Source organism: Staurois parvus, unplaced genomic scaffold (assembly GCF_062004578.1).
Source record: "Staurois parvus isolate SC_StPar_1 unplaced genomic scaffold, SC_StPar_1.0 ptg002366l, whole genome shotgun sequence".
Lineage (NCBI taxonomy): Eukaryota > Metazoa > Chordata > Amphibia > Anura > Ranidae > Staurois > Staurois parvus.
This window is the reverse complement of record NW_028320162.1, coordinates 59,692-86,359: the sequence shown is the minus strand read 5'-3', so window position 1 is coordinate 86,359 and position 26,668 is coordinate 59,692. Positions and strand designations below refer to the sequence as shown.

Genomic DNA, 26,668 nt, shown 5'->3' with positions numbered 1-26,668 from the left:
TCCTGATGCAGTGAAGGATTGTTTGTGGAAACCTTTTTTATTCCTCCTTTCCAACAGGGAATGGTGAGACAGTCAGGGCCCCACAGTGGCCCCCTGGGAAGGCTACGTCCCCAGCTCCTTCCTGGAGATCTCACCTGATGCCCGACACCCACATGTCATGCTCAGCCTCCATGATTGAAAGAACTGAAATCAACTAAATGAAAGGGGCAGCTAAGGACAGTCAGGCTGTGGGGAGGAGACTAGATGATGCTGGGTTTCCTCCAGCCAGGAAATGAGGCGGAGCTCTATCTGATTTTCTGCAGCTTTTAATGCACATTGCAAGAAGCTCACAGTGTGCGGTGAAATCAGAGGAAGCCATTCCAGTCCAGGAGAGGAGCCATTTCGAGAAGCTCACAGTGTGCAGTGAAATCATAGGACGCCTGTCCAGGAGAGGAGCCGGTACAACTGTGCAAGACAGAAGGGGAGGATTTATATAATTTGGGGCTTTTGAGGAACATATTTTACCCGCTTCCCCTCCACCCTATAGCAGAAATACTGCTAGAGGGTGGCAGGGGTGCACAAAATCATGTGTATATATACGTGATTTCGCATTTCCGGGTAGGGGGCACCTGCGCCCTACCCACGCCGCCATTTGCGGCCTCAGCTGTCAGTCACCGGGTCCCGGCCGGTGATTACCGAGTATCTCCGACGGGGGAGAGACCTGTTAATAAACAGCACAGATCTCTCCCCTGTACACTGCTTTGTATGGCTCTGCATAGCTGAGCCATACAAAGCAGTGTGCTTATAGTGAAAAACAGCACACAGTTAACCCTTTGATCACCCCAGATGTTAACCCCTTCCTGCCCAGTGCCATTAGTGCAGTGTCAGTGCTTTTTATTAGCACTGATCACTGTATTGGTGTCACTGGGGGGTGTCCGTGACACCAAGTCATTTCCCCACCAGTGTCAGAATGTCCCGTTCTAAGTCGCTGATTTCCGCCAATACTAGTAAAAAAAAAAAGTAGTTTGGCAACAGCTGGAGGGCCGCCAGTTTGCCCCCCTTCCCATGTGGCATTGCAGGAGGGCCGCCAATTTGACCCCCTTCCCATGTGGCATTGCAGGAGGGCCACCAGTGTGACCCCCTTCCCATGTGGCATTGCAGGAGGGCCACCAGTGTGACCCCCTTCCCATGTGGCAACAGCAGGAGGGCCACCAGTTTGACCCCCTTCCCATGTGGCATTGCAGGAGAGCTGCCAGTTTGACCCCCTTCCCATGTGGCATTGCAAGATTGACAGTTACTACTTGTAGACTTGGGACTTGTAGTTTGGCAGCAGCTGGAGGGCCACCAGTTTGACCCCCTTCCCATGTGGCATTGCAGGAGGGCCGCCAGTTTGACCCCCTTCCCATGTGGCATTGCAGGAGGGCTGCCAGTTTGACCCCCTTCCCATGTTGCATTGCAGGAGGGCCGCCAGTTTGACCCCCTTCCTATGTGGCAACAGCAGGAGGGCCACCAGTTTGACCCCCTTCCCATGTGGCATTGCAGGAGGGCCACCAGTTTGACCCCCTTCCCATGTGGCATTGCAGGAGGGCTGCCAGTTTGACCCCCTTCTCATGTGGCATTGCAGGAGAGCTGCCAGTTTGACCCCCTTCCCATGTGGCATTGCAGGAGAGCTGCCAGTTTGACCCCCTTCCCATGTGGCATTGCAGGAGGGCCCCCCGTTTGACCCCCTTCCCATGTGGCATTGCAGGAGGGACCCCAGTTTGACCCCCTTCCCATGTGGCATTGCAGGAGCGACCCCAGTTTGACCCCCTTTTCATGTGGCATTGCAGGAGGGCCCCCAGTTTGACCCCCTTCCCATGTGGCATTGCAAGATTGACAGTTACAAGCGAGACCCCTGAAGGCAGAGGCATGATGGGACTTGTAATTCTGCAACAGCTGAAGGGCCCCCCGTTTGACCCCCTTCCCATGTGGCATTGCAGGAGGGCCCCCAGTTTGACCCCCTTCCCATGTGGCATTGCAGAAGGGCCACAAGTTTGACTCCCTTCCCATGTGGCATTGCAGGAGGGCCCCCCGTTTGACCCCCTTCCCATGTGGCATTGCAGGAGGGACCCCAATTTGACCCCCTTCCCATGTGGCATTGCAGGAGGGCCGCCAGTTTGACCCCCTTCCCATGTGGCATTGCAGGAGGGCCCCCCGTTTGACCCCCTTCCCATGTGGCATTGCAGGAGGGACCCCAGTTTGACCCCCTTCCCATGTGGCATTGCAGGAGCGACCCCAGTTTGACCCCCTTTTCATGTGGCATTGCAGGAGGGCCCCCAGTTTGACCCCCTTCCCATGTGGCATTGCAGGAGGGCCCCCAGTTTGACCCCCTTCCCATGTGGCATTGCAGGAGGGACCCCAGTTTGACCCCCTTCCCATGTGGCATTGCAGGAGCGACCCTAGTTTGACCCCCTTCCCATGTGGCATTGCAGGAGGGCCCCCAGTTTGACCTTCTTCCCATGTGGCATTGCAGGAGGGCCCCAAGTTTGACCCCCTTCCCATGTGGCATTGCAGGAGGGCCCCCCGTTTGACCCCCTTCCCATGTGGCATTGCAGGAGGGACCCCAGTTTGACCCCCTTCCCATGTGGCATTGCAGGAGGGCTGCCAGTTTGACCCCCTTCCCATGTGGCATTGCAGGAGGGCCCCCCGTTTGACCCCCTTCCCATGTGGCATTGCAGGAGGGCCCCCCGTTTGACCCCCTTCCCATGTGGCATTGCAGGAGGGACCCCAGTTTGACCCCCTTTTCATGTGGCATTGCAGGAGGGCCCCCAGTTTGACCCCCTTCCCATGTGGCATTGCAGGAGGGCCCCCAGTTTGACCCCCTTTTCATGTGGCATTGCAGGAGGGCCCCCAGTTTGACCCCCTTCCCATGTGGCATTGCAGGAGCGACCCCAGTTTGACCCCCTTTTCATGTGGCATTGCAGGAGGGCCCCCAGTTTGACCCCCTTCCCATGTGGCATTGCAGGAGGGCCCCCAGTTTGACCCCCTTCCCATGTGGCATTGCAGGAGGGCCCCCAGTTTGACCCCCCTTCCCATGTGGCATTGCAAGATTGACAGTTACAAGCGAGACCCCCGAAGGCAGAGGCATGATGGGACTTGTAGTTCTGCAACAGCTGAAGGTCCCCCCGTTTGACCCCCTTCCCATGTGGCATTGCAGGAGGGCCCCCAGTTTGACCCCCTTCCCATGTGGCATTGCAGAAGGGCCACCAGTTTGACTCCCTTCCCATGTGGCATTACAGGTGGGCCCCCCGTTTGACCCCCTTCCCATGTGGCATTGCAGGAGGGACCCCAGTTTGACCCCCTTCCCATGTGGCATTGCAGGAGGGCCCCCCGTTTGACCCCCTTCCCATGTGGCATTGCAGGAGGGACCCCAGTTTGACCCCCTTCCCATGTGGCATTGCAGGAGCGACCCCAGTTTGACCCCCTTTTCATGTGGCATTGCAGGAGGGCCCCCCGTTTGACCCCCTTCCCATGTGGCATTGCAGGAGGGACCCCAGTTTGACCCCCTTCCCATGTGGCATTGCAGGAGCGACCCCAGTTTGACCCCCTTTTCCTGTGGCATTGCAGGAGGGCCCCCAGTTTGACCCCCTTTTCATGTGGCATTGCAGGAGGGCCCCCAGTTTGACCCCCCTGTTCTAGTAATTGGATGTTCTCATTTCATCAATGACTGGTCACGGCTGGCATTTCCTATACTCCACTTTCTATGAGATTTCCTTGCGATGGGTCCCGGGTGTCGGCGCTCCCGGCGCGCTCTGCGCGGGACAAGCGTTTGTCTGCATTGTACAGCGAGTTGAGGAATGCTGGCGTGTTCCTCTTCCATGTGATATCGATCAGTGCCATGATTCCGTGTAGTACAGAGGTCAGGAAGCCGGGTGACACACCCTGCGCTCTATTTACACTGACTGTCTTCCTGCAGAGAGAAGGTCGGAGTCCGCCGGGAGGTATGAGACCCGCGCCGCCTACGTACCGCGCTCCGCGTTGGCGCTGGAGAAGGAATCCATGTAGTTGTTTTTGGCTCAGAAGTATTGGGATCGGAACACATTTTTTGGAGGCTTTGTGAAAACTGTAAGAGTGGATTTCAGTCGCACATCTCGCTCACTCGCAACCCCGTACTGTTGCTCGAGTTAAACGTGCGTTTGGGGTGCCCATTCGGTTGGTCATGCAGGTTTTTTCCCCAGGTACTAGGAGTGAGTTCTGTATAAAGCAGAACATGTATGTTTTCCCTTGTATCCAAAATACATGGAGCTGCGCCAAGTGTGAACAGGCCGCCATTGTTTATCCCAACGCTGGCGCTAATTCTGTCCGGTTCCCAAAAAATCGGTTGAAATGTGGAACTGTTGGCCGCCTCCTGCCCAATATCCTTTGATTGAAAATTCAAAGAAATTCGAAAACTTGGCCAGGCAGCAGCTGCATCCGATCAGGTCGGGGTATCTTGGCCAGGCAGCAGCTGAATCCGATCAGGTCGGGGTATCTTGGCCAGGCAGCAGCTGCATCCGATCAGGTTGGGGTATCTTGGCCAGGTAGCAGCTGCATCCGATCAGGTCGGGGTATCTTGTCCAGACAGCAGCTGCATCTGATCAGGTCGGGGTATTTTGGCCAGGTAGCAGCTGCATCCGATCAGGTCGGGGTATCTTGTCCAGACAGCAGCTGCTTCTGATCAGGTCGGGGTATCTTGGCCAGGCAGCAGCTGCATCCGATCAGGTCGGGGTATCTTAGCCGGACAGCAGCTGCATCCGATCAGGTCGGGGTATCTTAGCCGGACAGCAGCTGCATCCGATCAGGTCGGGGTATCTTAGCCGGACAGCAGCTGCATCTGATCAGGTCGGGGTATCTTGTCCAGACAGCAGCTGCATCCGATCAGGTCGGGGTATCTTGGCCAGACAGCAGCTGCATCCGATCAGGTCGGGGTATTTTGGCCAGACAGCCGCTGCATCCGATCAGGTCGGGGTATTTTGGCCAGACAGCCGCTGCATCCAATCAGGTCGGGGCAGGGGCGGACTGACAGCTCGTGGGGCCCCCAGGTAATAGGAAATCATAGGGCCCCTGTGTCCTCGCCCACACTCAAACCACACCCATAAAAGCCTATGAAAGGTACCAGGGGCATCTCATGGGGCCCCCTACTGACCCCGGGCCCTCGGGCAGTGCCTGATTGGTCAGTCCGCCCCTGGGTCGGGGTATTTGGAAAGCATTCCGGTGATCGCCGCTGTCGGCCGGGTCCGGTGCCCAGCTGCCACTTGCTGAGTGCAGGAGGTTGACCGCTCCATTCAGAAAATGCCTCGACGAATGCAAGGTGGTCTCTGATTGGATGAGGTGGAAAGACGGGGGGGCGTGTCTTCAATAAGTGCGTATGAACACCTGCTGATCCTGCCAAGAACTTGTGATCACTTCCGGTGCTTTCTGTCTGTTGTCAGGTACATTGTTCCTAGGCCTGTCTGGGAACTTCAGAGCCCCCCCCCCCTCCCCCCCACCCATGGCAGTGGTGCGCCAAACTGAAAATTCTGGACCGAAACCAAAAATTCAGGGTGCGTTTGGCCGAAAACAGAAACGGACAATATTTATTTTTATATTTTTATGACTTTTTAATCAATATTGAATGAATCTGAATTTATTTTCAGCACCTTTACGCCCGCACTGAACCGTTTTTGAAGCGCTTTTGCGGGTTGTTTTTTTTTTTTTTTTTTTAAGGCACAAGGAAAGCTCAAAAATGCCGCATTTTTGGCGTAGATTGGGTCAGTTAAAAAAAAAAAAAAAAACCGCACATCCCCATTGAGGCCAGGTTCACACCTATGCGATTTTTATAGCACTTTATGCAGAAACGCACAGCAGTCCATTTATCGCGGTTTCCTACGGGACAGGGACTCTTTAAAACGCGAAACGTTGCATTTTTGATTCAATAGACTTGAATGGCTGTGCAGTTTTGACGCATATTTGATGCGTTTTGCATTTAATCTAGCAAGTTGCCCAAAAGAAAGGTTAGAAAAAATGGAAAAGGCACAAAAAAGTCCAAAACGCACTGGAAATGGACCAAAAAACGCACTGCAAAAAGGACAAAACGCAAACTGCATTGGTATGAACCAGGCCTGGAATGCAGAAACGCACAGCAGTCCATTTATCGCGGTTTCCTACGGGACAGGGACTCTTTAAAATGCGAAACGTTACATTTTTGATTCAGTAGACTTCAATGGAGACACTGCAGAAAATGCATGTAGTGCGGTTTTGATGCATTTCTGATGCGTTTTGCATTCAATCTAGCCTAGCAACAACAAGTTGGCCAAAAGAAAGGTTAAAAAAAAAAAAACGAAAAATGCACCAAAAAGGGTCAAAAACGCGAAATGGACAAAACGCAAGCTGCATCGGTGTGAACCCGGCCTGGAATGCAGAAACGCACAGCAGTCCATTTGCCGTGGTTTCCTATAGGACAGGGACTCTTTAAAATGCGAAACGTTGTAGTTTTGATTCAATAGACTTCAATGGAAGAAAATGCATGTAGTGCGGTTTTGACGCATTTTTGATGCGTTTTGCATTCAATCTAGCCTAGCAGCAACAAGTTGGCCAAAAGAAAGGTTAAAAATAAAACGCAAAACGCACTGCAAAATGGAAAAACGCGAGCTGCATCGGTGTGAACCCGGCCTGGAATGCAGAAACGCACAGCAGTCCATTTATTGTGGTTTCCTACGGGACAGGGACTCTTTAAAACGCAAAGCGTTCAATAGACTTCAATGGAGACACTGCAGAAAATGCATGTAGTGCGGTTTTGATGCATTTTTGATGCGTTTTGCATTCAATCTGGCCTAGCAGCAACAAGTTGGCCAAAAGAAAGGTTAAAAATAAAACGCAAAATGCGCCAAAAAAGTCAAAAACGCGAAATGGACAAAACGCAAGCTGCATCGGTGTGAACCCGGCCTGGAATGCAGAAACGCACAGCAGTCCATTTATCGCGGTTTCCTACGGGACAGGGACTCTTTAAAATGCGAAACGTTACATTTTTGATTCAGTAGACTTCAATGGAGACACTGCAGAAAATGCATGTAGTGCGGTTTTGATGCATTTCTGATGCGTTTTGCATTCAATCTAGCCTAGCAGCAACAAGTTGGCCAAAAGAAAGGTTAAAAATAAAACGCAAAACGCACTGCAAAATGGAAAAACGCGAGCTGCATCGGTGTGAACCCGGCCTGGAATGCAGAAACGCACAGCAGTCCATTTATTGTGGTTTCCTACGGGACAGGGACTCTTTAAAACGCAAAGCGTTCAATAGACTTCAATGGAGACACTGCAGAAAATGCATGTAGTGCGGTTTTGATGCATTTTTGATGCGTTTTGCATTCAATCTGGCCTAGCAGCAACAAGTTGGCCAAAAGAAAGGTTAAAAAAAAAACGAAAAATGCGCCAAAAAAGGTCAAAAAACGCGAAATGGACAAAACGCAAGCTGCATCGGTGTGAACCCGGCCTGGAATGCAGAAACGCACAGCAGTCCATTTGCCGTGGTTTCCTATAGGACAGGGACTCTTTAAAATGCGAAACGTTGTAGTTTTGATTCAATAGACTTCAATGGAAGAAAATGCATGTAGTGCGGTTTTGACGCATTTTTGATGCGTTTTGCATTCAATCTAGCCTAGCAGCAACAAGTTGGCCAAAAGAAAGGTTAAAAATAAAACGCAAAACGCACTGCAAAATGGAAAAACGCAAGCTGCATCGGTGTGAACCCGGCCTGGAATGCAGAAACGCACAGCAGTCCATTTATTGTGGTTTCCTACGGGACAGGGACTCTTTAAAACGCGCAAAGCGTTCAATAGACTTCAATGGAGACGCTGCAGAAAATGCATGTAGTGCGGTTTTGACGCATTTTTGATGCGTTTTGCATTCAATCTGGCCTAGCAGCAACAAGTTGGCCAAAAGAAAGGTTAAAAATAAAACGCAAAATGCGCCAAATGCGCAAAATGCGCGTTTTAAAGAGTCCCTGTCCCAAAAAAGTCAAAAACGCGAAATGGACAAAACGCAAGCTGCATCGGTGTGAACCCGGCCTGGAATGCAGAAACGCACAGCAGTCCATTTATCGTGGTTTCCTGCAGGACAGGGACTCTTTAAAACGCGAAAAGTTCAATAGACTTCAATGGAGATTCTGCAGAAAATGCATGTAGTGCGGTTTTGACGCATTTTTGATGCGTTTTGCATTTAATCTAGCACGTTGGCCAAAAGAGAGGTTAAAAAAAACCCTGGAAAATGCACAAAAAAAGTCAAACGCAAAACGCACTGCAAAATGGACAAAACGCAAGCTGCATTGGTGTGAACCCGGCCTGGAATGCAGAAACGCACAGCAGTCCATTTATTCTGGTTTCCTACGGGACAGGGACTCTTTAAAATGTGAAACGTTGCATTTTTTATTCAATAGACTTCAATGGAGACTGCAGAAAATGCATGTAGTGCGGTTTTGACACATTTATGATGCGTTTTGCATTTAATCTAGCAAGTTGGCCAAAAGAAAGGTTTAAAAAAAAAACAGAAAATGCACAAAAAGTCAAAAGAAAGGTTAAAAATAAAACGCAAAATGCGCCAAAAAAGGTCAAAAACGCGAAATGGACAAAACGCAAGCTGCATCGGTGTGAACCCGGCCTGGAATGCAGAAACGCACAGCAGTCCATTTATCGTGGTTTCCTGCAGGACAGGGACTCTTTAAAACGCGAAACGTTCAATAGACTTCAATGGAGATTCTGCAGAAAATTCATGTAGTGCGGTTTTGACTTATTTTTGATGCGTTTTGCATCTAATCTAGCAAGTTGGCCAAAAGAAAGGTTTAAAAAAAAAACAGAAAATGCACAAAAAGTCAAAAGAAAGGTTAAAAATAAAACGCAAAATGCGCCAAAAAAGTCAAAAACGCGAAATGGACAAAACGCAAGCTGCATCGGTGTGAACCCGGCCTGGAATGCAGAAACGCACAGCAGTCCATTTATCGCGGTTTCCTGCAGGACAGGGACTCTTTAAAACGCGAAACGTTCAATAGACTTCAATGGAGATTCTGCAGAAAATTCATGTAGTGCGGTTTTGACTTATTTTTGATGCGTTTTGCATCTAATCTAGCAAGTTGGCCAAAAGAAAAGTTATAAAAAAAAAAAAGGAAAATGCACAAAAAAAAAAGTTAAAAACACAAAAAGGAAAAAACGCAAGCTGCGTCGGTGTGAACCCAGGCCTGAAATACATTGAAAACGCATCAAAAAACGCACACGTGTTGCGTTATTCCGCGCTTTTTGAGTCGCGTGACCTATGAAAAATGCATCTTAGTGTGGTAAAAACATCAGCAAAATCACGGGGGGAAAATGGTGCGTTTATCGGCGGCCATTATCGGCCTCCGACATATCGGTGCGTCCCTACCCTAAGGTATGTAGATATACGTGGATCACACGGATGTGCGTTTTGTCAGCGCACTCTGAAACGTGCGTTTTGCTTCCACGCGATATTCCGGGTCCTAAATGTTTAGCTGGTCTTCTCTCTTGATGGGGGCAGATGGTGGATCACCGTTTCAGCGCCCGCGGTGTCGCTTGGGTGACCCCCGGTGTGACAGTTCTAACCTGACGAACTCTTCCACGGAAGCTAATTTGCACCGCGCCAGGACCGCGCAGGAACCGCAAGGCACATGTTTGGTGCGTGTGGTGGGGAGAAGCGCCTTTAGTACTTTTAAACTGTAAAGCTGCTGCGCACAAATGAGGTACCAATAACCCCTAAAAGTCCATGATAAAAATATACAGAGTGCAGCGCTAAACATTTAACGAAAATCATAAACAATACAAAAAGTCCTCCTGCAAAAAGATGTAAGAGAATGGCTGCTCAGGTGGTCAGGTGACTTGGTCCTGGTAATCGTACACGTATGTGACAAAGTAATGCGCACTCACCAGACCCGCATAACACATGCGCCTTAGTATAAATATGGTCCAGATGTCATGCGGTAATGGGTGATCCTCCCTCAGCTGTACGGAAGGCTGGTGGTCCACTCCCCCTTAGGGATCCCCCTATGGCGTGCGGATTGCGACGTTCGGTCCGGTTCTGTCCGGTCTGCTGAACGTTTTATGTACGACGACACGCGAGGCTCCGATCCTCTCACCTCCAGAGGCTCCGATCCTCTCGCCTCCAGAGGCTCCGATCCTCTCGCCTCCAGAGGCTCCGATCCTCTCGCCTCCAGAGGCTCCGATCCTCTCGCCTCCAGAGGCTCCGATCCTCTCGCCTCCAGAGGCTCCGATCCTCTCGCCTCCAGAGGCTCCGATCCTCTCGCCTCCAGAGGCTCCGATCCTCTCGCCTCCAGAGGCTCCGATCCTCTCGCCTCCAGAGGCTCCGATCCTCTCACCTCCAGAGGCTCCGATCCTCTCACCTCCAGAGGCTCCGATCCTCTCACCTCCAGAGGCTCCGATCCTCTCACCTCCAGAGGCTCCGATCCTCTCACCTCCAGAGGCTCCGATCCTCTCACCTCCAGAGGCTCCGATCCTCTCACCTCCAGCACACGGCAGTGAAAGTTCTGACAAGTATCTACATAACACAAGCAGGTGCGGCGGGGAATGCCGGGACATGTCAGGGGATGAAGGACGATGATTCATAGGACTTCCGAAGCCACCGCGGGTGAACCAGCACCGCAGACCCGGATCCCCGCGGGTTCTGCAAACGGTTCTGGATCAACAAAGCTGTTTTCGCCCCAGCGGCGGGGTTTACTCCCCCCCCCCCTGAAAAGCGATCCTTGGTGGGTTGCTTTTCAGAGAATGGTGGAAGGACATCTCTGAAGACATTCATGCCAAACACGCACCAAACATGATAAAAATATACAGAGTGCAGCGCTAAACATTTAACGAAAATCATAAACAATACAAAAAGTCCTCCTGCAAAAAGATGTAAGAGAATGGCTGCTCAGGTGGTCAGGTGACTTGGTCCTGGTAATCGTACACGTATGTGACAAAGCAATGCGCACTCACCAGACCCGCATAACACATGCGCCTTAGTATAAATATGGTCCAGATGTCATGCGGTAATGGGTGATCCTCCCTCAGCTGTACGGAAGGCTGGTGGTCCACTCCCCCTTAGGGATCCCCCTAGTGTGAGGTATGGTCCGGATCCAGGTCCCTCCGGTACATCCAGGAGTAGGTCTGCGAATTCAAGTGCTCCCCCGGGGGGGGGGTAACAAAGATACTCCCATAGTGTAGTAGTTGGTAATAAAGCAAGGTTTTATTGAAGACAAGGCATAAAAAAACGTTGCGGACAGTTATTGATCAACAACTAACCCGTCTGAGTAGTTAAGATGGCCGCCAGAGCTCCGCGTTGCTCCGACGGCGTGTTGCGGCTCCTCCTTACGCGTGTCGTGCTCCAGCACGTCTTCAGAGGGGGGTTGCCAAACACGCCATGCCGTTCGTCACTCGTACTTATGCGGAAGTACGCACATGCGCAGTAAGGTGTAGCCTGACTGGGGACGCGCGGAACGAACTGCGCAGGCGCGGATAGACGTGCGCCATTTTCCCTTGGTCTCCCCGGGTGGATAAACAATACAGACATAATGTCCGCTATGGGATGTTTATTATCATGGCGGTAACATTGAATGTCCTTATCCTCCTTTTGCTCCGAAATACTGTTGTTATATCTCTTGCTTTGTACATTTTTAGTACATTCTAGCAGTAAATACACGGACATTATGTCTGTATTGTTTATCCACCCGGGGAGACCAAGGGAAAATGGCGCACGTCTATCCGCGCCTGCGCAGTTCGTTCCGCGCGTCCCCAGTCAGGCTACACCTTACTGCGCATGTGCGTACTTCCGCATAAGTACGAGTGACGAACGGCATGGCGTGTTTGGCAACCCCCCTCTGAAGACGTGCTGGAGCACGACACGCGTAAGGAGGAGCCGTAACACGCCGTCGGAGCAACGAGGAGCTCTGGCGGCCATCTTAACTACTCAGACGGGTTAGTTGTTGATCAATAACTGTCCGCAACGTTTTTTTATGCCTTGTCTTCAATAAAACCTTGCTTTATTACCAACTACTACACTATGGGAGTATCTTTGTTACCCCCCCCTGGGGGAGCACTTGAATTCGCAGACCTACTCCTGGATATACCGGAGGGACCTGGATCCGAACCATACCTCACACTAGGGGGATCCCTAAGGGGGAGTGGACCACCAGCCTTCCGTACAGCTGAGGGAGGATCACCCATTACCGCATGACATCTGGACCGTATTTATACTAAGGCGCATGTGTTATGCGGGTCTGGTGAGTGCGCATTACTTTGTCACATACGTGCACGATTACCAGGACCAAGTCACCTGACCACCTGAGCAGCCATTCTCTTACATCTTTTTGCAGGAGGACTTTTTGTATTGTTTATGATTTTCGTTAAATGTTTAGCGCTGCACTCTGTATATTTTTATCATGTTTGGTGCGTGTTTGGCATGAATGTCTTCAGAGATGTCCTTCCACCATTCTCTGAAAAGCAACCCACCAAGGATCGCTTTTCGGGGGGGGGGGAGTAAACCCCGCCGCTGGGGCGAAAACAGCTTTGTTGATCCAGAACCGTTTGCAGAACCCGCGGGGATCCGGGTCTGTGGTGCTGGTTCACCCGCGGTGGCTTCGGAAGTCCTATGAATCATCGTCCTTCATCCCCTGACATGTCCCGGCATTCCCCGCCACACCTGCTTGTGTTATGTAGATACTTGTCAGAACTTTCACTGCCGTGTGCTGGAGGGTGAGAGGATCGGAGCCTCTGGAGGTGAGAGGATCGGAGCCTCTGGAGGTGAGAGGATCGGAGCCTCGCGTGTCGTCGTACATGGAACGTTCAGCAGACCGGACAGAGCCGGACCGAACGTCGCAATCCGCACGCCGCGTCCTTCTGGTGGAGGTCAACCGCAGTTCCTGAGAGACGTCCAACCCCGGGACAAACTACTCAACCGCTCAGCTGCCTGTGAGATCCTTTATTGTTCGACGGGGCGAGGGTTCATCTCCAGGTCTGATTTCAACAGAGCAGCAGGCAAAGACGCAGGGGGACAGGCGGTGGAGATGTGAGCTGGAGGACAGTTAGTTCCCCACCGCCGGAGGACAGTTCCCCACCGCCGGAGGACAGTTCCCCACCGCCGGAGGTCAGTTCCCACCACTCCAGCAGATGTCCTCAAGCCATGAAGGAGACAGGTTCCATATGGAATGTGTGTCCTGTGGAGGGTTCCTGGGAGTGCAGAGCCTCAGAGTAGAAGATCAGGGGGACTGTTAGAAGAAGGAACACCAGACATTGCTGACCCAGGGAATGTCTGATTGGCTCAGGACAGGGGGCTCAGGACAGGGGTCTCCAAACTACGGCCCGAGGACCACATCTGGTCTGCTAACTAGGTGTTATCCCCCATCTAGGTCTGTGGGGGGGGAGGGGGGGGTCATCAGTGTTCGCTGATTGAGGACTAAGGTCAGAAGAGGCTGCCCATGGTCTCCACTTCTGATGTATGGGGGACTCTGATAGGGACACCTGATCTAAGAGGGGACTTTGATGGGAAACCTGATCTATGGGGGACTCTGATAGGGACACCTGATCTAAGAGCTGACTTTGATGGGAAACCTGATCTATGGGGGACTCTGATAGGGACACCTGATCTAAGAGGGGACTTTGATGGGAAACCTGATCTATGGGGGACTCTGATAGGGACACCTGATCTAAGGGGGGACTTTGATGGGAAACCTGATGTATGGGGGACTCTGATAGGGACACCTGATCTAAGGGGGGATTTTGATGGGGGACTCTGATAGGGACACCTGATCTAAGGGGGGACTTTGATGGGGGACTCTGATAAGGACACCTGATCTAAGAGAGAGTTTTGATGGGAAACCTGATGTATGGGGGACTCTGATAGGGACACCTGATCTAATAGAGGACTTTGATGGGAAACCTGACGTATGGGGGACTCTGATAGGGACACCTAATCTAAGGGGGGACTTTAATGGGGAACCTGATGTATGGGGGACTCTGATAGGGACACCAGATCTGAGAGGGAATTTTGATGGGGAACCTGATGTAGAGAGGGCATGCTGATGAACTCTGATGAGAAATCTGATGTAAAGGGGGACTCTGATGAGGAACCCGATGTGAGGGGGGGGGTTCGTAAGAGGAGCCTGATGTAAGGAGATACTCTGACAAGGAACCTGATGTAAGGGGGGACTCTGAAGGGGACACTGATGTAAGGGGCACGCTTATGAGGGACACTGATGTAAGGGGGGAGACTCTTATGAAGAACATGATGTAAGGGGGGCACTGATGGGAAACCTGATGTAAATGGGAACTCTGATGAAGACACTGATGTAAGGGGGGGGCTCTGATGGGGGTCCTGATGTAAGGTGGGAATCTGATGTGCGGGGGAACTCTGATGGGCAACCTGATGTAAATGGGGACTCTGATGAAGACACTGATGTAAGGGGGGGCTCTGATGGGGATCCTGATGTAAGAGGAGAGTCTGATGTAAGGGTAGACTCTGATGGGGGTCCTGATGTAAGGTGGGAATCTGATGTGCGGGGGGTTGCTGATGGGGATCCTGATGTAAGGGGGAACTCTGATACGGAACCTGATGTAAATGGGGACTCTGATGAGGACTCTGATGGGGATCCTGATGTAAGAGTAGACTCTGATGGGGGTCCTGATGTAAGGTGGGAATCTGATGTGCGGGGGGTTACTGATGGGGATCGTGATGTAAGGGGGAACTCTGATGCGGAACCTGATGTAAATGGGGACTCCGATGAAGACACTGATGTCAGGGAGGGCTCTGATGGGGACCGTGATATAAGAGGCTATTCTGATTGGGATCTGGATGAGGACCCTGATGTAAGGTGGGATGTTGCTGGGGAATCTGATGTAAAGGAGGACTTTGAAGGGGACTCTGATGGGGATGTTCGGGTTTAGGCGTTTATTTTTTATTATTCTGAATAATAATTTAAGGGTGAGGGGCTAATTATTATTTATTATTACATAGTAATTATTTTTATATACTTGTGTATTTATCTTACATTTATTTATTATCACCCTAACAAAAATAAATAATAAGAAAATAATAAATAAAATACGAACCCCCCCCCCCCCCCATCTTGACCTTCACTCTAACCCCTTATGCTAACAAAAAAAAACCAATTAATAATAATAATAATAATAAAAAGAAATAAAGTCTGATGGAAAAGCTGAAGCAGGAAAACTTGGCAACAAATGATGCAACAGATGATATTGTTCTCTATTGGCTAGTGAAAACATGGCGGTATGAAAACGTGCGAAAGTCGCGGTAAAATATGCGTGAAAAACGCTACTCTCAGATGTGAATGAAGCCCCATCCATAGAGATCTCCCTGTGGTGGAATATTACACATTGTTTACATTCCTCAGCTCCACATTGATACATTGTATCCTTTCCTACCCAGATCCCCCCCCCCCCCCCCCCCCCCATGGTTATTTCCTACATTCCTGAAATATCAACTTCATGCGCTGTCAGAAAAAAAACAAATGTGTTTTTTTCCAGTAAATTGACTTTTAGCGGTAATAAAGTCTATTGCTTTTTTTAACCACTTGACCCCCCCCCCCCCCCAGGCCGATTCTGACGTTTCTCTCCTACATGTAAAAATCTGCGTTTAGAAAACAAATGACTTAGAATCCCCAAATGTTCTATATTTTCTTAAAGCAGAGGCCATGGAGAATAAAATGGTGGCTGTTGCAATTTTTTCTATGTCAAAAGATATTTGCGCAGACGTTTTTCAAATGCAACTTTAAAAAAAAAAAATACACTTTCATGAATTTTATTGATCGCAAACACAATATAATTCCTGATTTTTTGGTAAAATATAAAAGACGAGTAAATAGATACCAAACATGTCACTTCAAGACCATGGCTATTCTGACAGTTTTTGTTTACATGTAAAAATCAGTTTGTTTGTTTTTTTTTTTTCTTGATAGAAAATGACTTGGAACCCCCGAACATATTTACCCACCTGAGCCCGATCCAGTGCTGTGCATGAGAGCAGAAGCTCTCCCAGGTCTCTTCCACCTCATTGACTGAGGCACAGGGAGTGGAAGAGATTAGGGGCGACACTGATGTAAAGAAGGGGCTATGTGATTGGGGGGTTCTGGTGTAAAGAGGGGACTGTATGATTGGGGGGCTCTGATGTAAAGAGGGGACTATATGATTGGGGGGCTCTGATGTAAAGAGGGGACTATATGATTGGGGGGGGCTCTGATGTAAAGAGGACCCTGTATGATTGGGGGGGGCTCTGATGTGAAGAGGGGACTGTGTGATTGGGGGAGGCTCTGATGTAAAGAGGGGACTGTGTGATTAAGGGGTTCTGATGTAAAGAGGGGACTGTGCGATTGGGGGGCTCTGTAAAGAGGGGACTGTGTGATTGGGGGGCTCTGTAAAGAGGGGACTGTGCGATTGGGGGGCTCTGTAAAGAGGGGACTGTGTGATTGGGGGGGGGGGGTTCTGATGTAAAGAGGGGACTGTGTGTTTGGGGGGTTCTGATGTAAAGAGGGGACTGTGTGATTGGGGGGTTCTGATGTAAAGAGGAGACTGTGTGATTGGGGGGCTCTGATGTAAAGAAGGGATTGTGTTATTGGGGGGTTCTGATGTAAAGAGGGGACTGTGTGATTGGGGGGGTTCTGATGTAAAGAGGGGACTGTGGTATTGGGGGGCTCTGATGTAAAGAGGGGACTGTGTGATTGGGGGGTTCTGATGTAAAGAGGAGACTGTGTGATTGGGGGGCTCTGATGTAAAGAGGAGACTGTGTGATTGGGGGGCTCTGATGTAAAGAAGGGATTGTGTTATTGGGGGGTTCTGATGTAAAGAGGGGACTATGTGATTGGGGGGGGTTCTGATGTAAAGAGGGGACTGTGGTATTGGGGGGCTCTGATGTAAAGAGGGGACTGTGTGATTGGGGGGCTCTGATGTAAAGAGGGGACTGTGTGATTTGGGGGGTTCTGATGTAAAGAGGGGACTGTGTGATTGGGGGGTTCTGATGTGAAGAGGAGGGGACTATGTGATTGGGGAGGGGGGGCGCTCTGATGTGAAGAGGAGGGGACTGTGTGATTGGGGGGTTCTGATGTGAAGAGGAGGGGACTATGTGATTGGGGAGGGGGGGCGCTCTGATGTGAAGAGGAGACTGTGTGATTGGGGGGCTCTGATGTGAAGAGGAGACTGTGTGATTGGGGGGCTCTGATGTGAAGAGGAGGGGACTGTGTGGGGGCCCTGATCAGTATATGTATGATGAAGAGAGTCTGAATTTGTTTATTTTTGGTCACCCCAGAATGTCTTCTATCAGCTCTGATGATGATAATTCGATGTGAAGTCCAGTCGTTGGTTTTTCGGTTAATCGTTTCCTTTTCTGTGTCTCTGCAGAGTCTGACAGCATGAAGATGAAGAGGCCCTGTCTACAGACGGGATGAGCTGGGGTCATGTCTCCCTCCGTGTCCTAATTGTCCCCTTTGTTCTCCCCTCAACTCACTCTCCTCCCCACCTGCACCCCGTGATCCCAGACCAGCAGCAATGAGCTGGCTCAGCAAACTCAACCCTCGAGGCGCTGGCTCCAAGCCTGGCCGTAGTGTCAGCCTCCAACCCTTGGTGACCGCCGACCCAGAGACCTGCCTGATGGTCTTCAAAAACCACTGGTCTCAGGTGAGGGCCTGAAGACATCGGAACCATTTGTTATTTTTGATTGTGTGTTGAGAGAAGATTAGGAGGCCGTGCTAGCGCTCCAGGTCGCCCAGACTGTAGGTGCGTGGTCGTCTTCTATGGCCCAGACTGTAGGTGCGTGGTCGTCTTCTATTGCCCAGACTGTAGGTGCGTGGTCGTCTTCTATGGCCCAGACTGTAGGTGCGTGGTCGTCTTCTATTGCCCAGACTAGGTGCGTGGTCGTTTTCTATTGCCCAGACTGTAAGTGCGTGGTCGTTTTCTATTGCCCAGACTGTAGGTGCGTGGTCGTCTTCTATTGCCCAGACTAGGTGCGTGGTTGTCTTCTATTGCCCAGACTGTAGGTGCGTGGTCGTCTTCTATTGCGCAGACTGTAGGTGCGTGGTCGTCTTCTATTGCCCAGACTATAGGTGCGTGGTCGTCTTCTATTGCCCAGACTGTAAGTGCGTGGTCGTTTTCTATTGCCCAGACTGTAGGTGCGTGGTCGTCTTCTATTGCCCAGACTGTAGGTGCGTGGTCATCTTCTATTGCCCAGACTGTAGGTGCGTGGTCGTCTTCTATTGCCCAGACTGTAGGTGCGTGGTCGTCTTCTATTGCCCAGACTAGGTGCGTGGTTGTCTTCTATTGCCCAGACTGTAGGTGCGTGGTCGTCTTCTATTGCCCAGACTGTAGGTGCGTGGTCGTCTTCTATTGCCCAGACTGTAGGTGCGTGGTCGTCTTCTATTGCCCAGACTGTAGGTGCGTGGTCGTCTTCTATTGCCCAGACTAGGTGCGTGGTCGTCTTCTATTGCCCAGACTAGGTGCGTGGTTGTCTTCTATTGCCCAGACTGTAGGTGCGTGGTCGTCTTCTATTGCCCAGACTGTAGGTGCGTGGTCGTCTTCTATTGCCCAGACTGTAGGTGCGTGGTCGTCTTCTATTGCCCAGACTAGGTGCGTGGTTGTCTTCTATTGCTCAGACTGTAGGTGCGTGGTCGTCTTCTATTGCCCAGACTGTAGGTGCGTGGTTGTCTTCTATTGCTCAGACTGTAGGTGCGTGGTCGTCTTCTATTGCTCAGACTGTAGGTGCGTGGTCGTCTTCTATTGCTCAGACTGTAGGTGCGTGGTCGTCTTCTATTGCTCAGACTGTAGGTGCGTGGTCGTCTTCTATTGCCCAGACTGTAGGTGCGTGGTCGTCTTCTACTGCTCAGACTGTAGGTGCGTGGTCGTCTTCTATTGCTCAGACTGTAGGTGCGTGGTCGTCTTCTATTGCTCAGACTGTAGGTGCGTGGTCGTCTTCTATTGCTCAGACTGTAGGTGCGTGGTCGTCTTCTATTGCCCAGACTGTAGGTGCGTGGTCGTCTTCTATTGCTCAGACTAGGTGCGTGGTCGTCTTCTATTGCCCAGACTGTAGGTGCGTGGTCGTCTTCTATTGCCCAGACTGTAGGTGCGTGGTCGTCTTCGATTGCCCAGACTGTAGGTGCGTGGTCGTCTTCGATTGCCCAGACTGTAGGTGCGTGGTCGTCTTTGATTGCCCAGACTGTAGGTGCGTGGTCGTCTTCTATTGCCCAGACTGTAGGTGCGTGGTCGTCTTCTATTGCCCAGACTGTCGGTGCGTGGTCGTCTTCTATTGCCCAGACTGTAGGTGCGTGGTCGTCTTCTACTGCTCAGACTGTAGATGCGTGGTCGTCTTCTACTGCTCAGCTGTCCGTGCGTGGTCGTCTTCTACTGCTCAGCTGCCCGTGCGTGGTCGTCTTCTACTGCTCAGCTGCCCGTGCGTGGTCGTCTTCTACTGCTCAGCTGCCCGTGCGTGGTCGTCTTCTACTGCTCAGCTGCCCGTGCGTGGTCGTCTTCTACTGCTCAGCTGTCCGTGCGTGGTCATCTTCTACTGCTCAGCTGCCCGTGCGTGGTCGTCTTCTACTGCTCAGCTGTCCATGCGTGGTCGTCTTCTACTGCTCAGCTCAGCTTGAGAGGAAGGCTGCACAGTCTGAGCATCCCTGGAGCGAATGCTGCTGAGCTGAGAGCCAGGGAGAGGACGCACTGCACACGCAGGCAGTTTGATCGTTCCGAAGCGACCGCTAGGGGGGTTTATGAACTTGAAGCCTAGGGGCTGGGTGATAGCTAGGACTGTATCCAGGACTAATTGTATCACAGCTCATTGACTTCAGTTGAAAACATCAGGGTCACGTGACTTCTCCCTTTTTAACCACTTCCTGCCCATTATACGACATCTTGGACTGTGAATAGATGGGGATGGCGCCTGCAGTTACAGCTTGTCCTCTGTGATGTAAAAGCCATCCTAATTAGCCGCTGGATTTTACAAGAGGTGGGAGGGGTGCTCTCCCCCCCCCTCCTATTGCTCTCTGGTTCCTTCCCGACACCTAAGCCATCTTCTATTGCCCAGACTGTAGGTGCGTGGTCGTCTTCTATTGCTCAGACTGTAGGTGCGTGGTCGTCTTCTATTGCTCAGACTGTAGGTGCGTGGTCGTCTTCTATTGCTCAGACTGTAGGTGCGTGGTCGTCTTCTATTGCTCAGACTGTAGGTGCGTGGTCGTCTTCTATTGCTCAGACTGTAGGTGCGTGGTCGTCTTCTATTGCCCAGACTGTAAGTGCGTGGTCGTTTTCTATTGCCCAGACTGTAGGTGCGTGGTCGTCTTCTATTGCCCAGACTGTAGGTGCGTGGTCGTCTTCTATTGCCCAGACTGTAGGTGCGTGGTCGTCTTCTATTGCCCAGACTGTAGGTGCGTGGTCGTCTTCTATTGCCCAGACTGTAGGTGCGTGGTCGTCTTCTATTGCCCAGACTAGGTGCGTGGTTGTCTTCTATTGCCCAGACTGTAGGTGCGTGGTCGTCTTCTATTGCCCAGACTGTAGGTGCGTGGTCGTCTTCTATTGCCCAGACTAGGTGCGTGGTTGTCTTCTATTGCCCAGACTGTAAGTGCGTGGTCGTCTTCTATTGCCCAGACTGTAGGTGCGTGGTCGTCTTCTATTGCCCAGACTAGGTGCGTGGTTGTCTTCTATTGCCCAGACTGTAGGTGCGTGGTCGTCTTCTATTGCCCAGACTGTAGGTGCGTGGTCGTCTTCTATTGCCCAGACTGTAGGTGCGTGGTCGTCTTCTATTGCCCAGACTAGGTGCGTGGTTGTCTTCTATTGCTCAGACTGTAGGTGCGTGGTCGTCTTCTATTGCCCAGACTGTAGGTGCGTGGTCGTCTTCTATTGCTCAGACTGTAGGTGCGTGGTCGTCTTCTATTGCTCAGACTGTAGGTGCGTGGTCGTCTTCTATTGCTCAGACTGTAGGTGCGTGGTCGTCTTCTATTGCTCAGACTGTAGGTGCGTGGTCGTCTTCTATTGCCCAGACTGTAGGTGCGTGGTCGTCTTCTACTGCTCAGACTGTAGGTGCGTGGTCGTCTTCTATTGCTCAGACTGTAGGTGCGTGGTCGTCTTCTATTGCTCAGACTGTAGGTGCGTGGTCGTCTTCTATTGCACAGACTGTAGGTGCGTGGTCGTCTTCTATTGCCCAGACTGTAGGTGCGTGGTCATCTTCTATTGCCCAGACTGTAGGTGCGTGGTCGTCTTCTATTGCCCAGACTGTAGGTGCGTGGTCATCTTCTATTGCCCAGACTGTAGGTGCGTGGTCGTCTTCTATTGCCCAGACTAGGTGCGTGGTTGTCTTCTATTGCCCAGACTGTAGGTGCGTGGTCGTCTTCTATTGCCCAGACTGTAGGTGCGTGGTCGTCTTCTATTGCCCAGACTAGGTGCGTGGTCGTCTTCTATTGCCCAGACTGTAAGTGCGTGGTCGTCTTCTATTGCCCAGACTGTAGGTGCGTGGTCGTCTTCTATTGCCCAGACTAGGTGCGTGGTCGTCTTCTATTGCCCAGACTGTAGGTGCGTGGTCGTCTTCTATTGCCCAGACTGTAGGTGCGTGGTCGTCTTCTATTGCCCAGACTAGGTGCGTGGTTGTCTTCTATTGCCCAGACTGTAAGTGCGTGGTCGTCTTCTATTGCCCAGACTGTAGGTGCGTTGTCGTCTTCTATTGCCCAGACTAGGTGCGTGGTTGTCTTCTATTGCCCAGACTGTAGGTGCGTGGTCGTCTTCTATTGCCCAGACTGTAGGTGCGTGGTCGTCTTCTATTGCCCAGACTGTAGGTGCGTGGTCGTCTTCTATTGCCCAGACTGTAGGTGCGTGGTCGTCTTCTATTGCCCAGACTAGGTGCGTGGTTGTCTTCTATTGCTCAGACTGTAGGTGCGTGGTCGTCTTCTATTGCCCAGACTGTAGGTGCGTGGTCGTCTTCTATTGCTCAGACTGTAGGTGCGTGGTCGTCTTCTATTGCTCAGACTGTAGGTGCGTGGTCGTCTTCTATTGCTCAGACTGTAGGTGCGTGGTCGTCTTCTATTGCCCAGACTGTAGGTGCGTGGTCGTCTTCTATTGCCCAGACTGTAGGTGCGTGGTCGTCTTCTATTGCCCAGACTAGGTGCGTGGTTGTCTTCTATTGCCCAGACTGTAAGTGCGTGGTCGTCTTCTATTGCTCAGACTGTAGGTGCGTGGTCGTCTTCTATTGCTCAGACTGTAGGTGCGTGGTCGTCTTCTATTGCCCAGACTGTAAGTGCGTGGTCGTTTTCTATTGCCCAGACTGTAGGTGCGTGGTCGTCTTCTATTGCCCAGACTGTCGGTGCGTGGTCGTCTTCTATTGCCCAGACTGTAGGTGCGTGGTCGTCTTCTACTGCTCAGACTGTAGGTGCGTGGTCGTCTTCTACTGCTCAGCTCAGCTTGAGAGGAAGGCTGCACAGTCTGAGCATCCCTGGAGCGAATGCTGCTGAGCTGAGAGCCAGGGAGAGAACGCACTGCACACGCAGGCAGTTTGATCGTTCCGAAGCGACCGCTAGGGGGGTTTATGAACTTGAAGCCTAGGGGCTGGGTGATAGCTAGGACTGTATCCAGGACTAATTGTATCACAGCTCATTGACTTCAGTTGAAAACATCAGGGTCATGTGACTTCTCCCTTTTTAACCACTTCCTGCCCATTATACGACATCTTGGACTGTGAATAGATGGGGATGGCGCCTGCAGTTACAGCTTGTCCTCTGTGATGTAAAAGCCATCCTAATTAGCCGCTGGATTTTACAAGAGGTCGGAGGGGTGCTCTCCCCCCCCCTCCTATTGCTCTCTGGTTCCTTCCCGACACCTAAGCCATCCTAATTAGCCACTGGATTTTACAAGTGGCAGGAGGGGTGCTCCCCCCCCCCTTCCTACTGCTCTCCTGTCACATCGGGGAGCCCAAGACTGAAGCCGACACTGCTGCCGACTTACCATAGAGCTGAACAGGGACCAGAATGGCCCCGCTCATCTCTATGGTATTAGAAACCAGAAGCGACAAGTATTTTGTCGCTTGGATGTAAACAAAGCCATTTTTGGATTGGGAAAGCTTCTGATCACACCAGTATTGGCATGATCAGAAGATTTTGAGGGCAGAGGAGAGATCTGGGGTCCAACAGACTCCAGATTTCTGGGTGAAGAGGATATGCCACTGCTACTGCTTACACAAGGGGTGTTTACATCCCTGCCCCCCTGTGCTAGCATGCATAGGCAGGCGCATAAATAAATCTCGCCGCGACCAGTGAGAGCAACAATTCTAGCACCAGACCTCTAAGCTGGTAACCTGTACAGGCTTTTACAGATTTTTTGGTACCATAGTATGGCGCCGTGCTACAGGAGTACACAATTATAAAGCGTGACATGTTCGGTATCATATTTCTCGGTGTAAGATGTGTTTTTTTATATTTTACCAAAGAAATATGTCTTGTATTTGTGTGCACTAACATTCACTAAATTGTATTTTTTTTTTTTTTAAATTGTGTTGAAAAGCCACTGCGCAAATACCATGTGACATAAAAAACTGCAAAACCACCATTTTATTCCCTAAGTCCTCTGTTAATAAATATATATAATACTGAGAACCCCCAAACATAATATATATGTACAGCAAAGGAAATGCGTATTTGATCCCCTGCTGATTCTGAATATTCGCCCCTCACAAAGAAATGATCGGTCTAACAATGGAATGTTCGGTGTAACACTGAGAGACAGAATACAACAACAAATTCAGCAGAAATGCGTCTAACAAATGATGACTGATCTGCATGTTCATGAGGGAAAGAAGGATTTGATCCCCTTCACAGAACATGACTTGGTACTTGGTGGCAAATCCCTTGTTGGCAATCACAGAGGTCAGACGTTTCCTGGAGTTGGCCCCCAGGTTCGCACACATCTCAGGAGGGATTTTGGCCCACTCCTCTTGGCAGATCCTCTCCAAGTCATTAAGGTTTGGTGGCTGACATTTGGCAACTCGAACTTTCAGCTCCCTCCACAGATTTTCAATCGGATGAAGGTCTGGAGACTGGCTAGGCCACTCCAGGACCTTAATGTGCTTCTTCTTGAGCCACTCCTTTGTTGCCTTGGCCGTGTGTTTTGGGTCATTGTCATGCTGGAACACCCATCCACCACCCATTTTCAATGCCCTGGCTGAGGGAAGAAGGTTCTCACCCAAGAGTTGATGGTACATTGCCCCGTCCATCGTCCCTTTGATGCGGTGCAGTTGTCCTGTCCCCTTGGCAGAAAAACACCCCCAAAGCAGAATGTTTCCACCACCATGTGTCACAGTTGGGATGGTGTTCTTGGGGTCATAGGCAGCATTCCTCTTCCAAACACAGCGAGTTGAGTTGATGCCAAAGAGCTCAATTTTGGTCTCATCTGACCACAACACTTCCCACCAGTCCTCCTCTGCATCATTCAGATGTTCAGTGGCAGACTTCAGACGGGCCTGGACATGTGCTTTCTTGAGCAGAGGGACCTTGCGGGCACTGCAGGATTTTAGTCCTTGTCGGCGTAGTGTGTTACCAATTGTTTTCTTGGTGACTGTGGTCCCAGCTGCCTGGAGATCATTGACAAGATCCTCACGTGTAGTTCTGGGATGATTCCTCACTGTTCTCATGATCATTGACACCCCACGAGGTGAGATCTTGCATGGTGCACCAGACCTAGGGAGACTGACACTTGTTTTGTGTTTCTTCCATTTGTGAATGATTGCACCAACTGTTGTCACCTTCTCACCAAGCTGCTTGGCCATAGTTTGGTAGCCCAGTCCAGCCTTGTGTAGGTCTACCATCTTGCCCCTGACATCCTTGGACAGCTCTTTGGTCTTTCCCATGGTGGAGAGTTTGGAATCTGATGGTTTGATTGCTCCTGTGGACAGGTGTCTTTTATACAGGTAACACAATGAGATTAGCAGCACTCCCTTTAAGAGACTGCTTCTAATCTCAGCTTGTTACCTGTATGAAAGTCACCTGGGAGCCAGAAATCCTGCTGAATGATAGGGGATCAAATCCTTCTTTCCCTCATGAACATGCAGATCAGTCATCATTTGTTAGACGCATTTCTGCTGAATTTGTTGTTGTATTCTGTCTCTCAGTGTTACACCGAACATTCCATTGTTAGACCGATTATTTCTTTGTGAGGGGCAAACATTCAAAATCAGCCGGGGAGCAAATATGCATTTCCTTCACTGTGTATATATATATATATAATATGTTTGGGGGTTCTAAGTAATTTTCTAACAAAAAATGCTGATTGTTACATGTAGGAGAGAAATGTCAGAGTTGGCCTGGAAGTGAAATGGTTAAAGGGTTGCCTTTAGCTCATCAAAGTGATCATGTCATTATACAACAAATGTATAAACCAAGACCTGAGATAATAGAAGACAGTGCATCCTATTACCTGTTGCCTGAACCACTAATCCTAAGAAATCCAAAGTATCTCTCTGTTCAGGCTGGGCAGATTCTGGATCCTTTGGGGCCCTTGACAGAGATGTAGGTAGTAGAGTCCACTTTGTATTGGTGGGTTTCTTGTCATTCAGATTTTGGACTGTCAGGTGTATCATCAGAGATCTCTTGGGTCAGAAAGGGTGTCACATTGTGTTTGTCTTCCAGGTTCTGAGGATTCTGGAGCGTCGGGGGTCCTCAGCGGATGTGACGACAGATGACATGAGCTGTGTGAGGAACAACACCTACCAGATGCTGAGTCTTTTAGCAGAGGAGCGACCGCGAGACGGGGAGGGACCGGGACCCATCCTGGCCTACGTGGCATCTGAGGGCATTCTGCAGAAGCTCCTCCACTGGCACTTACAGAGGGACTTCACCGAGGAGAGAAAGGTGACTGATCTCATGTGTTGGTCCAGGTTTGGCCAACCTCTGGAACTTGAGGCCAGCACCTCTCTGAGCCTCCACACATTGGACCTCCAGATTGAACAGGGGGCTGGTCAAAGGTTCCTGACATTGCCTAGATGAAAACTTTCAAAGCACGTGGGTTATATCCAACTTCAGGCTTGTAGTTACATGGTTACTAATTTGGAAAGAGATTTTCCCCAGTGAGATCACCATCTCTCATGTTCTAGCTATCTTGGTTCAGAGTAGGCAGAACAGACCCCTGGGCAATTGTGGCCAATTTAATTTCACATGCGGGGATTCCGTCCTGACTCCACAAAGGCAGGATCATTGCCATAATCTCCGATGAAGAGTTTTTTTTTTTTTTTAAAGGTATAAAGTTTTCTTGTAAACAGTTTAAGGCACCGTTCACACTTTGTACACATAAAGTCGCATGACGAGTCACAGCCCATTGATTTCAATGGAAATCGTTCATATCTATGTGATTTATAGTGGTTGTAAACACATATACCCAGTGAAATGACAGGCTCCAGGAGATACAGAGATGAAACAAATCCTCCTACACAAGTTTTTCCTCTTTATCTGCAGTATTCTCTTCTCTACATCCGTTCAAAGTGCAGAATTTGAAAGCTTGTCTGAGCTTTCAGAAAAAAGGGGGCAGAGAGCTGGCATTGCACTCTGCAGAGCTTGATCAGGAGAGCTCTGAAAGCTGATTTTTGGGGAAGAGACACCCTCCCTCCACACAGCACACAGAAACATAGCTGAGGCTGTCAAGTCTGCTGGAGGTCCCTCCCCTGTCACCATTTTTGT

General features: G+C 50.5%; 1 protein-coding gene across 1 annotated transcript in view; it reads left to right on the top strand.

Annotated features, from left to right (window-relative positions):
* The window catches only part of LOC149431174 (FHF complex subunit HOOK-interacting protein 1B-like), a 106,512-nt gene that overhangs the window by 20,419 nt on the left and 59,425 nt on the right, over positions 1–26,668 (top strand). Inside the window, exons 2-3 of the mRNA XM_089665827.1 lie at positions 17,379–17,654; positions 25,625–25,846. Coding sequence (XP_089521953.1) covers positions 17,526–17,654; positions 25,625–25,846 — 351 coding nt within the window. The 5' untranslated portion in view covers positions 17,379–17,525. The remainder of the gene's footprint in view (positions 1–17,378; positions 17,655–25,624; positions 25,847–26,668) is intronic.